We start from the raw sequence: 14033 nt of genomic DNA on the forward strand, positions 1-14033 counted from the left end.
GAGGAGTCCTGGCGCGTCACAGCCAAAACAAGGAAATGAATGAGAGGCCAGTGTCACGTGATGTGCAAGGCGCAGCGCTGCCAATGGAGAAGGTACGAAGTAGGGTCGGCTGGCTCTACCGCCGGCAGGACACACAGGGAGCCGTCCAGCTGAGGAAGAGAAAGTCGAGGTTGTACAGTAAGGAAGCATCTAGCGCTTGTCCTGGAGCAGGTAACTTACATGTACTCGCTTCTTACTCACTGGCTCAGGCTTTCTGTACAAGGCAGAAACCTACGTAAAGGGCTACTTCACCTTAAAGGATAAGAGACCATTTGCAACTGTTTTATTATTTGTGTTTTTTGAGCTATTTAGCTTTTTATTCAGCGCTTCTCCAGTTTGCAATTTCAAAAGCCTGGTTGCTAGGGTCTAAATTACCCTAGCAACCATGATTGATTTGAATAAAACATTGGAATAGGATAGAGGCCCGAATAGAAAGATGAGTAATAAAAAAGTAGCACATTTCAATAGTCGAGAAAGAAAGAGGCTGTTCTGATGCATAATAAACTGGCCCCATGGTGTATTTACATGTCTTTCAAGAAAGCATAGTATGCATAATAAGACATTCCAAAGCAGATTTTACCAACTTTCTGTCTGACACTTCCTAACCATCTCTTTTTAAATGCAACGGAAGTGTTGAATAAACTTTGCTTAATTTTGGGACTTACATTAGAGCCCCTCAAACAGCCCTGACTATTTATTCTGTGTTCCTATATTGTTGCCTCCTTTTTATTTTTTTTTGCTGGCTGAGAGAGGATCTTCTCCCTTCCCTACTTCCGTTTATTTGCACTTAAAAGTGCAACTTCCACTTGAATGCAGGTATGTCCTTGCAGATCACATTTGTCAACAACAGCACTCCTATGCCAGCCTAACCTCCCCGCGGTCCTTTGCAGTCATATGAGCCCAAAGAGCCCTGCATGTTGGGGATTTTATTAAAGGGTTCGCCTTTAAATTAACTTAAGTATGTTATGGAATTGCTAATGATAAGCAACTTATTTGCCTTCTGACTTTTTCCAGCTTTCAATTGGGGGTCAGTGACCCCATCTAAAAGCAAATGATCTGCAAGGGTACACATTTATTGTTATTACTATTGTTATTTCATATTCATATCGCCTATTAATATTCCAGTCTCAAATTTTTAACTCTGTACATCATTCCAAAAGTCAAGTTAAATGTGAACAATGTTTGCACATTCCAATATTATTGTTTGGTTTGTTCCTATTTTAAAGCACTGATTCCTGCAGTAATTGTGTACTACACTTAACATGCAAAATTAACCAAATATGCCAAACAGTGTTGTGTATTCAGAATTTCCGTTGCCCCTGACAGTTATGACTGCGTTATCATATTTTGTTTTTTTTTTTAGGTTTCTTTGGAGAAAATACTTACCTGGTCTTGGCAGCGGTTGGTTTCCGGATATTTAACTGCATGATGGTCCAGACAAGCTTTGTTCCAGATGAATACTGGCAATCTCTTGAAGTTGCACACAACATGACCTTTAAATATCCTTAATCGTATATTTGATTTTTTTGTTTTATCTACAAATTTATCTTTCAGTTTTTCCGCTTACTTTCTTCTGGTCAGTTTCATTTTCTTTATTGTATATTTCCACAGATGTAGCTTGCGTTCTATAATAAACAAAAGTTATAGGCTTTCTTTATGTCTGGAATCATTGACCTTAACCGTAATAATTATGGGTATCTAACTTGGGAGTGGACTGAAGGTTTAAGAGGGTTTTCCTACCCTCTGATGTTTGCAGCTATATATAAAGTTTTATATTTGCTTGGCAAGGATCATGTCTGGTTTCTGGTGAGTCCACTTCACTAATTGTATGATACATGCTTGCTGTCATTTATCACTGCTGCACTTTCTCATTTTGGCCTGTATCTTTGTGAGTGTATATATGAAGTTAGCTGCAGAAATAATGTAAGATAAATGGAGGCTAAAATATATGTTCAAAGCAGCTGCTCCCGCACAAGTTTCCCCCTAGTTATTTTAAGCAAAAGGTAACCCAAAAATTCCAATTTGAAAGACCACCATTAATTGATGTATTCCTAATGCACTTATCTTCTATCGGCAGGCAAGAGGACTCTAGCTTTCTACATGGGCTGACATCACTGCCCATCCCACCCTTATCCTTTGTATGGGGCATTTACAGTGCTCTAGACCACAGAACTGCAGGCTCACAAACCACTATAGAATGATCTCCTTTTGGAAAATCCAAGACATGCTCCAGTGTAGTCAAGTTCGTTGGGGTCCAACATTCCAATGTTCAGAAGCAGTGGTGGTTAAATAATTGGGTAAAATTATACAGGTTGACTTGCCTTCACCTACAGTTTATATTTCTACAGTTTCTATTGGAATAGAGAGCTGAGTTGTACCTCCTCATTCATAAATGTGTTGCTTTCGAGTGCTTTGTCTAAAGCACACGGTCTAGTTGACAGTCTTGATCATCACTGTTCTCCACAGTGGCAGTCAAAATGCCAAAGAACTATTAGCCTTTTCTTGCTTATTAATATTTTCTACGTTCATTCCGATATTCTAAACAGTAACACTAGAAACTTAAATAACGCTTTTATAAAGTCTAGTCATGGATAAAATCTAGATATATTGAACTTTTTCTCCGCAGATTTGGATTCCTAGACTGGCACAGGCAGTGCTATCAGGCATTGCAGATGTTAGACTTTATAGTCTTGTAAGGCACCTGGAAAATACAGAATTGGCAAAATGGGTGGTAAGTGTAACCAGATATTAAATTACTAATTAAAACAGAATAAGATTTTATTTTGACTTAATATGAAAGAAAAAAATATATAGGAATTTTAAACTTATTCGTCAAAAGGGTTTGAATAAAATGAGAGAGAGAGATGTTGCCCCCAAGAAGCTTACCAAGGATCTATGGGATGTTCTGGGATGATTTATGGGAAGCTGAAAATTGACTTGGGCTAGAAATACTATCCCATATTTATTTAATAAGAGTTGTTAATGAAATGGATATGATTGTTTTACAATGAGGCAAGGCAAGAACCTTGTCCCAGAAGGCACTCTATTTGGTACAGCAAATAGGTTATCAAACATGTGCCTTGCCGTTTGAAAAGCAAGGCTCGGGGCTGCATTGTTGCCCTTAAGACTATTTAAAATAACAATTACTAATGCAGAGATGGATCATCATATGGATACAAAATACTCCACATTTTGATACACTTGGCAGTAAGAGACAATTGCGGCTATATACTGATTATGCCATCGCTTTCAATCCTCAATTGCACATTGTTTAATATATGAATTCTGGATGAATATGAATGTGTTATTTATATAGATTGTTAACCTCAAATAATAATCTCTAAATTAATTAATAAATAATTAATAAATTATGAAGCTGAAGTAATTTACTGACTGTTAAAGGAACCATCTGCCATTAACCTACATGATTTCAACAGGTTTTAGCTGGAGTATTTTCTGATTCAAATTTTTAGCAGCTTCAGAGAATAAGAAAAAATATTTTTTGATAATATTAATGATTATCTTATGTTTAGTATTTCTGCCAGCTTTGCTCGTGGTTTACATGGTACTGCGCTACAAGAACTCTAACCAACACAATGGAAGCCGTGCTCAGCACTTTTGCTCTGTATTATTATCCTCTGGAAGGTTCAAGTACAAAGAGTAGGTGAGGATACATACTAGTATGTTGGAAAAGTTGTGTATAGTTATCTAGTGTACATACAAATAATTTTCTTGTCCTTCAGCACGAAATATCTAATCTGTGTAGCACTGGCATTCCTTATTCGGCCAACTGCAGTTATTCTTTGGATTCCTTTGCTCTTTTATCACTTTGCAAAAGAAAAGAAGAAAGCAGAGCTGGTTGTACAACAATATTTGCCTATTGGGTAAGAATGTTCTTAATCAAATTATATTCACATCACCATCTGTATTCTCTTGCCTACTCTCTGAAAAGTCTTTACTATTATAGTATTCCTACATCTTGTATGCTTATATAACATGTGGTGTTTTGATCTAACGCTGTAACAAATAATTTGTAAATAATTGCTGTAAAAACCTGTTTTTATGTAATTGACTAGTTGTGGTCAGCAGCCAGTAAAATGTCCTTCGGAATATTGTCTGGTTTATAATTTCCTATTTTAAAACTCTTTGCTTACAGTCCATGCTGATAGATGTGTGAGTTTGTGAGAATGCATTTGACTGCTTTAACCAGTGGAACAGTTCATTTCTGTGTGTGTCTTTACATGGCACAGCAGCAGTAATGAGTACAGGTATGGGATCCATTATTCAGAAAGCTCCGAATGACTAAAACCCTGTCTCCCACAGACTCCATTTTATCCAAATAATTCATATTTTTAAAAATTATTCCCTTTTCTCTGTAATAATAAAACCATACCTTGTTGTCCCAACTAAGATAGAATTAATCCTTGTTGGTAGCAAAACTAGCCTATTTCGTTTACTTAATGATTACATGATTTTTTAGTAGACTTAAGGGCAGATTTACTAAGGGTCGAATTTCAAAGTTAAAAAAACTTCAAAATTCGACCTTCGAATTGAAATCCTTCAACTTCGAATATCGATTTTTCACCGAATTTAGCGTTCGAACAATTGAAGGAAAATCGTTTGACTGAAGGAAAATCGTTCGATTGAAAGAAAATCCTTTGATCGAACAATTAAAGGAATATCCTTCGATCGAACCATTGAAGGAATATCCTTCGAATCGAACCATTGAAGGAATATCCTTCGAATCGAACCATTGAAGGAATATCCTTCGAATCGAACCATTGAAGGAATATCCTTCGAATCGAACCATTGAAGGAATATCCTTCGAATCGAACCATTGAAGGAATATCCTTCGAATCGAACCATTGAAGGAATATCCTTCGAATCGAACCATTGAAGGAATATCCTTCGAATCGAACCATTGAAGGAATATCCTTCGAATCGAACCATTGAAGGAATATCCTTCGAATCGAACCATTGAAGGAATATCCTTCGAATCGAACCATTGAAGGAATATCCTTCGAATCGAACCATTGAAGGAATATCCTTCGAATCGAACCATTGAAGGAATATCCTTCGAATCGAACCATTGAAGGAATATCCTTCGAATCGAACCATTGAAGGAATATCCTTCGAATCGAACCATTGAAGGAATATCCTTCGAATCGAACCATTGAAGGAATATCCTTTGAATCGAAGGATTGTAGCGTACGATCGAAGGATTTTCCTTCGGTGTACAAAAACTTAGAAAATGGTTGTAGAAGGTCCCCATGGGCTAACATAGCACTTTGGCAGTTTTAATTTGGCGAAGTATTGAAGTCAAAGTTTTTTTTAAAGAGACATTACTTCGATTATTGAATGGTCGAATATTCGAACGATTTTCACTTTGAATCGAAGTCTAAGTAAATTCGAAGTTGTATCCTATTCGATGGTCGAAGTATTCAAAAAATTACTTTGAAATTCAAACTTTTTTTAACTTCAAAAATTCACTCGAACCTTAGTAAATGTGCCCCTTAATCTTCAGTTGTCTAGGTCACAGCTCACAGTACTGTATCTTTACTTTTATTTTGTAAAAATTATATAATAAATGCAGTATGTATGCAGTATTTCCAAACACAGAAACTGTCATTATTGTAAGATATGTATAATTTAGTTTTCAAATTTCTCTTGTATATTTGTATATGTTTGTGTATTTTAAAATTTATGTTCGCAGTTTATTAATTAGTGAAACCTATGTATAATAAGGAATAGAAACCCTGTAAGAAGTCACTTTGATGTTCTGGGACTTTTTGCAGCACTTAGCCTGTGGCCTTGATCTTTATAAAATGTGAATTATTTGATTAAATTAGAATCTATGGGAGATGGCCTTCCTGTAATTGGAGCTTTCTAGCTAATATGGATTCCATACCTGCACCAGTGCACAGAGAATTCCCCTTCACAATAGACTCCTGCTTTTCTGTAACAAACACATTCACAAAAAGGAGGAGTGAAAGGCGGCTGTTTACTAGTAATCTAATTATCTACATCATAAAGTACCAACATGAAGTAGCTTCAGTTTCACTGTTACCCTGTTAAGCTCAAGAAATAACCAAAACAAATCTGTTTGTTTAGTATTAAAACAGGCAAAAAGTATTATTTAATTAATTAATTTCACATCTTTATATTTTGCAGGATTTTAACTCTTGCTGCGTCATTAACAGTTGACCGAATATTTTTTGGTAAGGTATGTCACCATAAGCTTCACTAATATAACAATTAATTATATAAATCCCAATTCGATATAAAATACTAAAAACAGAGGAAAATAATAACATGCTGGCCAACATATTCAGGCTTTGTTTTTATGTTATACTTGCCTTGAAAGGACTTCTTAAAAATCTGATTAAATATAGAGATATTTTTTCCCTGTTGCAAGATCTGTTGTACATTTAAGATGAGCATGTTCAGATTTGATTAACCAGATTGGCCAGTTTTGACCATGCTGCCTGCCCATCTGGGCATTTATGATGACCATTCATGCTGCCCATCAGACAGATTATCTTAGTATATCAAGGATAATTGGCTAGTGGAAAATGTAAGCATGTCAGAGGGAAGAAAGTTAAGAGGTGTTGCATTGGTGCTGTTCAGTCATTGGGGTGATTGGCCCCAATGGAGGGAACAATAGAGAGGCAGCCATGAATGTGTATGTATCATCATCTGTCTCTGGTCCAGGGCCAATCATTTTGATACTGTTTGAGTCAAGCTCATATATGGGCAGCATTACAGTAGTCCTTCTTACCCTTTTGGGAGCCTGGTGAATATCACTTTCCCTGCAAATCACACTGCAAATATCACCAGTAATGGAGCCCATTGTGGATGCAATAGGCATGTTTGCTTTTGTGTCAGAAGCAACAATTCACAATTTTTCTTGTGGATTTAGACATTTTAGAGGGCTAAAATATCTTTGTGTTGCTTCTATAGATGCACCATATCCTTTATTTTTGTATTTGGCCGCATACCACAAAAGATTCGGTCAAATTTCATATTGAATTTGAGAAACGTGAACAAAAAATGGTTGTGGACTGGCTTTAAAGGAGAAGGAAAGGTCTTTTAACTTGGGGGTGCCAAAAGTTAGGCACCCCCAAGTGATCACATGTACTTACATGAAACCCAAGCCGGTGCTCCTATCAGCAGAAAACTGCACCGGTCCGGGGGTTCTTCCAGCAAGCGTCATCGCCAAACAAGCGGATCTCTATCTGTGTATGGCCACCTTTAGATGTGGCTATATTATAACATACTAAAACTTATTTTAAAGGTGAACCACTCCTATAAATATGTATTTTTTCTAAAAAGCTTCCCCACCTACACCAGGCCAAAATAATTGCATTACAAAGTGCATTGTTGCTATTAGTAAGGTTATAAAAGATTGTGGGGAAAATAATAAGAACGTTTACACAGTTCATCTTTTCCAAAAAAAAAAAAGGACCGTTCTGAAAATCCAGAAAACGTGAAAAATATTCTGTTTCTTACTTTAGTGTATAGACTATTGCTTTGGATTAAAACAATATCATTGCTTCTGTGTATCATTTTTCTAGTGGACCTTTGTTCAGTGGAACTTTCTGAAGTTTAATGTGCTACAGGATTTGGGGTCTTTTTATGGGTCTCACCCTTGGCACTGGTACATCACCCAAGGAGTTCCTGTCATCCTGTGCACCCACTTACCCTTCTTTATTCATGGCTGTATGGTGACCCCCAAAAGATACCAGATTCTTTTGGTAGCTGTAGCTTGGACTGTTTTAACATATAGGTAAGAAAGCAGGTATAATATTGATTTATGTTGGATTATGATCTCTTTTATTATGTTTATGCACAACAGTTACTTCATTTTAGTAAATATATAATTATTATTATTATTATTATTAAGAAACAAATCAACAAACTGAAATCCTGGAATTGATTGTCTATAAACACTTCTACCATACACTACTTACCTACATTCAAACACTAACAATTAGAAAACACTTGCCACATTGAGAAAAGCTCATACACAGATTAGAATTGTACTAAAGAGACGAAGGAGCAGGAGTGATGTGAACAGGCAAAAGTAGAGGGGTTGTGTAAAGATTCAAAAACAATGACCAAGGTTAGAGAAAAAGGAGGAGAAACAGAAGTAACACAAGATTAAAAAGCCTGCATAATCAAGAATGCAGACTTACACAGGTACAACCAATGTTCTCTCTAAGGTGTACACTCGCACACAAATTTCTAGGCCAACGCACACAATAACTTGGGTGTACACACAGACTTTTTTGTGAAAACTCACAATTTTTTATTAATTCTGACCTGAGCACAAGGTTTTTAAAAACTGTGCACACAAGTTTAAAATTTGCACATAACCGAGAAGGAATTAGATGGAACATTGGGTACAACATACTTTGATAAAAAAAATACTGCTTAAATTGAGCACCATAATGGTTAAGCTGAGCTCTGCAGAGGAGGTTAGGAAAAAACAGGAGAAGACAGCTGGAGCACAGTTTCTATGGGAACCAGCAATGCCATTGGCTGCTGGACTGGTGGGCATGTTTAGTAACCTCACTGCACCTGGGACCTGTTATCCAGAATGGTCAGGACATGGGGTTTTCCGGATAACTGATCTTTCCATAATTTGGATCTTCATACATTAAGTCTTCTAGAAAATCATGTAAAAATTAAATAAACCAAATAGGCTGGCTTTTCTTCCAATAAGCATTAATTATATCTGTTTGGATCAAATACAAGTTACTGTTTTATTATTACAGAGAAAAAGGAAATCATTTTTAAAAATTTGGATTAATTTATTATAATAGAGCCTATGGGAGACGGCCTTTCCGTAATTCTGGACTTTCTGGATAATGGGTTTCTGGATAATGGATCCCATACGTGTGTGTGTATGTATATGTATGTGTATATATATATATATATATATATATATATATATATATATATATATATATATATATATATATATAATCAGGACATTAAGAGACACAGCGGGAAGCAGGTCCCTGCCCGTAGAGCTTACAGTCTAGGTATGCAGGCTACTATGCACACTGGGTAGATTTCAGCCCAAAAAATTTAATATTGAAGGTTTTCAGGCCAAAATGCTTCCTTTGTTTGCAGTGACAGGAGGTAACCAATCATGTCAGTGAGCTGACTTCAACAAGTTAAAGTATTATGGAACATTTCTGCAAAAATAGCAGTGGAGAACATGTGATATGTCACATTAGCCCAACAGCCCTGTCTAGCTTTCCATTCCCCTGGCTTGCAAGGACTTCCCCCTCCTGATTATTGTTAGTGAATTATAATACAGTAGGGGGATAAGGGAGATGAGACTTAATGGCTGGGTAGCCTGAGATACAAAGATAGCCTTGTCGTTGCTAAAACTGTATAATCTAGGGCATTCTCTACAGAATTCAGCATTCTCTCCATTTGGACATAAAGAGCCCATTGGGTGAGGTGCAGGTATAAAACTGTGCTCTAGTTACAGTGTTTAAATAATTGGTCATTAGTTATATTGTTTTCTTTTTTAATCTCTTCTAGTGCGCTAAGCCATAAAGAGTTTCGATTTATATATCCTGTACTGCCAGTCTGCATGGTGTTCTGTGGTAAGAACCATTCTTTCTTATTCTGTATACAATTCCTTATATTGAGAAAATGCTCTCATGAACTCTGTTTTGCTTCTATTTATTAATCCTGCACTTTGGCAGAGCAGGGATTTTATATTTAGTGCTTATAAACCAGATTTGTAAATTGGAGAATCTATATGTATGTTTTGTGTAGGTTTTACTTGTAGAATCAGCTCATATGTAGGCGTTATAAAAATTTGCCCAGGTGCTGTAAGACACCACATCCAATCAGAATCACTGCATTAAAATTGCATTTTCCTACATTACTGTTTAGGGCTTTGGCATTCTTCAAAGGAACATTGGTATACAATAACTCAATAGATAGATACAATCTAAATTCAATTTGTAAACTGAGCAACAGTTCAATGAACTATAGATAGAGAGATAGATAGATACAATCTGTCAACTGCAATATACTGAACCTTCATCTTCACTATAGGATTCTCATTCTCTAACTTGAAGAGATGGAAGAAAGCAGCTGTGGGATTCTTGGTTTTATCCAACTTGTTTCCTGCCTTGTACACAGGATTAATCCATCAGCGCGGGGCACTAGATATTATGTCTGGTATTCAGAAGCTCTGCAAAATGGAGAACTCCTCAGCATCTCTTTTTGTTCTGATGCCGTGCCATTCCATTCCTTTTTACAGGTGAGTGACTTCCTTAAACATGCGCTCTGAAACCCACAACTTCTCAACTCTCGCTGGGAACTGAAGCTGCTGCACTGTTTCAGTAGTCTGGAACAGCAGTGCAAAGAACAACAAAGACATATACAGCTTTCCAGAATAATTACTTTTACAAATACAGGTATAGGAACTATTATCTGGAATGCTTGGGACCTGTAGTTTTCTGGATATTAATACCTTAAAGGAACAGTAACACCAAAAAAGAAAATGCTTTAAACGAATGAAAACATAATGTAGTATTGCACTGCCCTGGGAACAACTGTCATGTTTCCTTAAGAAAGACTACTATAGTTTATAGAAACAAGCTGCTGTGTAGCCATGGGGGCAGCCATTCAAGCAGAAAAAAAACAGAAAAGGCACAGTATGACAACAGATACGTTCTGAAGAATCCCAATGAATACTTCAGACCGTATCTGGTATCGGCTATGTATGAGCTAGGGAGTCTATATTATGCCTTTAGGACTGGACACCTATCAAATGCACACACTGCACAACTGATTAGTTCAATTCACCCAAAGCCACGTCACTCTTTCAGACATGCCGGTGCACTTCCACCGGGCTGCTGGTAAAAGAGACATGATTATGAAGATACCAAGTGCCAGTTTTTGACCATATCCCAACTATCTGAGTGTGTATAGGACCTTAGCACTGTATGACCTATTTCTCTTGATTTATGACTCATTAGTCATAAAAAAGGCCCACATATGGGTGTGTTCAGAATAATAGTAGTCCGACATCACTAACCTGATCAATCACTGTTTTTGTTAGAAATTATATTTCTACATGGCAAATAATTTACTAGGTGTAGTAGAGTAATAGAAAACCAACAGTCATGACCTGCATGCTGCTGATTCTGTGTAATTGAATCATTAATTGAGGCTTGTTCAAAATAATAATAGCTTGTTCAAAATAATAATAGCTTGTTCCAAATAATAGCAGTGTGGAGTTCAATTAGTGAGGTCATTCATTCTGGGAAATAACAGCATATGTTGTGCATGCTGGTTATAGTGCATAGAACAGCATACTTATTATTAAAAAGTTGATTGGAGAGGGGAAAACATATAAAGAAGTGCAGAAAATGATGGGCTGTTCGGCTAAAATGATCTCAAGTGCTTTAAAATTGCAACTAAAACCTGAAAGATGTGGAAGAAAACAGAAAACTACCATTAGAATGGATAGAAGAATAGCCAAAATGGCAAAAACTCAGCCAGTGATCAGCTCCAGGAATATCAATGAAGGTGTAAAGTTACCTGTGATACTGTTACAATTAGAAGATGCCTATGTGAAGCCAAGATAACGGCAAGAAGCCCCTGCAAAACCCCATTGTTGAAAAAAGATGTGCTAAATAGGTTACAATTTGCCAAAGAACACATTAACTGGCCTCAAGAGAAATGGTGCAACATTTTGTGGACTGATGAAAGATTGTTCTTTTTGGGTTTAGGGGTCACAGACAGTTTGTCAGACGACCCCAAACATTGATTTCAAGTCACAGTACAGTGTGAAGACAGTAAAGCATGGTGGCACAAGCATCATGATATGGGGATGTTTCTCATACTATGGTGTTGGGACTATTTATCACATACCAGGGATCATGGATCAGTTTTCACTACATCAAAATATTTGAAGAGGTCATGTTGCCTTATGGAAATGCCCTTGAAATTGATGTTTCAACAAGACAACAACCCTAAACACACCAGTAAACAAGCAACATATTGGTTCCAGACCAACAAGATTGACGTTATGGAGCAGCCAGCCCAATCCCCGGACCTTAATCCAATAGAAAACTTGCAAGTTGAAAAAAAAAATGCTTGTTTTGGGGCAAAACCAAGAAATGCAGTAGAATTGTGGAATGTAACAGGTGCCAGAAGTTGGTTGACTCCATGCAACACAGATGTGCAGCAGTTCTCAGAAACACTGCTTATACAACTAAATATTAGTTCTGTGATTCAAAGGAAAGATTGAAACATATTTCAGTTTATACAGTGAATTTTGAGTTTGTACAGCCTTATAATTCTTTTTCTTCACTCTCTGTAAAGGAATAGCACAGATTTTGATACATTTTTCTTCATGTTTTGATTTAGAATAGATTGTGCAATGTTCCCAATGCATTTGTGTGTATGGAAATATAAGCTATTATAAGAATTTTGAGCTTCTGAACACAACTGTATGTATTTATTTTCTGGGTAATACTACTGTGTGGTAGTTACTATTGACAATAAGGAGCTTACCCCATTTATTTATCCAGGGAGTGAAGGATTGTTCCACCAAATACAGACATTGCAACACACTTTTGCTACCAGACTTGGATTATTTTTTGTGCTTAACCTTGCTTTTTTTTTTTCTTTTTAGCCATGTTCATTGCCCTATAAAGATGAATTTTCTTGAATGTCCTCCAGACCTATCAGACAGTGATGCCTATATTGATGAGGCAGATCTTTTCTATGTAAGCCCATTAGCTTGGCTCAACGCAGAGTTTTATAACAAGACCCTTTTACCGACACACCTAATCATGTTTAGTGTTCTGGAACCGGTGAGTATCTGGAACCCGTCAGTCTTTCTAGTCTTTTACATGGGGTAGAATTCAAAAGTAGTATTGCAGTAAGTTAAAGGGGTGGTTTTGGGGCTGAGAAATGCCAGTTCAGCTGCTATGAGTTTTCCCATTCAAGTGAATGTAAGGAGGCAGGGGCTGCTTCACAGGCTGGAAAAAAATCAGAAACATTGTGCACAGACATTTTTTTACAAATATAATATTGTATGCTATTATGCCATAAAAGTATTTGCCAAGTTCTTTTGTATTATATATCCAGTCCTCCCATGTTCCTGTATGAGGGGCTGCCATATTTGCCATTAAACACTGGTTGAGAAGGGACAGGCAGGTTGGCAAAACAGTCAGGTTTAGGAACTTCAACCAACCATTACTTACCAATTATCAACATGACTTACAGGTAACTTTTAACATACATTCGTATTTTTTAGTTTTTTCTGTGTGTATCGCTTTAATGAGGAACTGCCATTATGGTTTGTAATAAAATACATTAGTGTCTGTGTCAGTGCTGCAAGACTGCCATATCTGAAGCCACAGAACACCAATTGGTATTTATATTTCCCAGAGTTGTGGGGTGTGAAGGTGATGAAGAAATAAGTTTTTTTTATATAGAAATAAATAGTACCTTTCTCAAATGGGGACCTGTCCAGTCCTCACTTAATATGGAATATTTACTGAACATTTTATTTATCTGGGATTACCTTTCTTAATCATAAGTGTGTCCTGATATAAGGACTTAAAGTGATACTGACACTAAAAAACAACTTTTCAAAATCTTAATATACACAAAAAATTACCTGGGTCTTGTTGACCGTTTTTCACTAATGTGTCTGCTTTTGTACGTAATTATTATTTGACGTTCATAAACCTGACTGTTTTGCCAACCTGACTGTCCATCTCAGCATGTCAGTTAAAGTTTCTAATGCTAACGGACAGGGCCGCCATTAGAAATCACAGGGCCCTGTACAACAAAATTTTCGCCCACACTAGCGCCCAAGCCCCACCCCAGATCCTGCCCACTCCGCCCAATGACCACACAGACATCATCGCTAAAAAAGTAAACCCCCCCCACACACACACACGTACGTTATAAAAAGCTATTGATTTTTAAAAAAAAAAAAA

General features: G+C 36.8%; 1 protein-coding gene across 1 annotated transcript in view; it reads left to right on the top strand.

Annotated features, from left to right (window-relative positions):
• Nucleotides 1-14033, top strand: part of pigb.S (phosphatidylinositol glycan anchor biosynthesis class B S homeolog) — a gene marked incomplete at its 5' end in the record, with an annotated part of 15107 nt that continues 1074 nt past the window's right edge. Inside the window, 11 exon segments of the mRNA NM_001096043.1 lie at nucleotides 1-210; nucleotides 1403-1538; nucleotides 1728-1845; nucleotides 2666-2770; nucleotides 3573-3703; nucleotides 3783-3923; nucleotides 6211-6262; nucleotides 7614-7825; nucleotides 9598-9662; nucleotides 10123-10330; nucleotides 12716-12896. Coding sequence (NP_001089512.1) covers nucleotides 84-210; nucleotides 1403-1538; nucleotides 1728-1845; nucleotides 2666-2770; nucleotides 3573-3703; nucleotides 3783-3923; nucleotides 6211-6262; nucleotides 7614-7825; nucleotides 9598-9662; nucleotides 10123-10330; nucleotides 12716-12896 — 1476 coding nt within the window.

The sequence above is a fragment of the Xenopus laevis genome, chromosome 3S (genome assembly GCF_017654675.1).
Source record: "Xenopus laevis strain J_2021 chromosome 3S, Xenopus_laevis_v10.1, whole genome shotgun sequence".
Lineage (NCBI taxonomy): Eukaryota > Metazoa > Chordata > Amphibia > Anura > Pipidae > Xenopus > Xenopus laevis.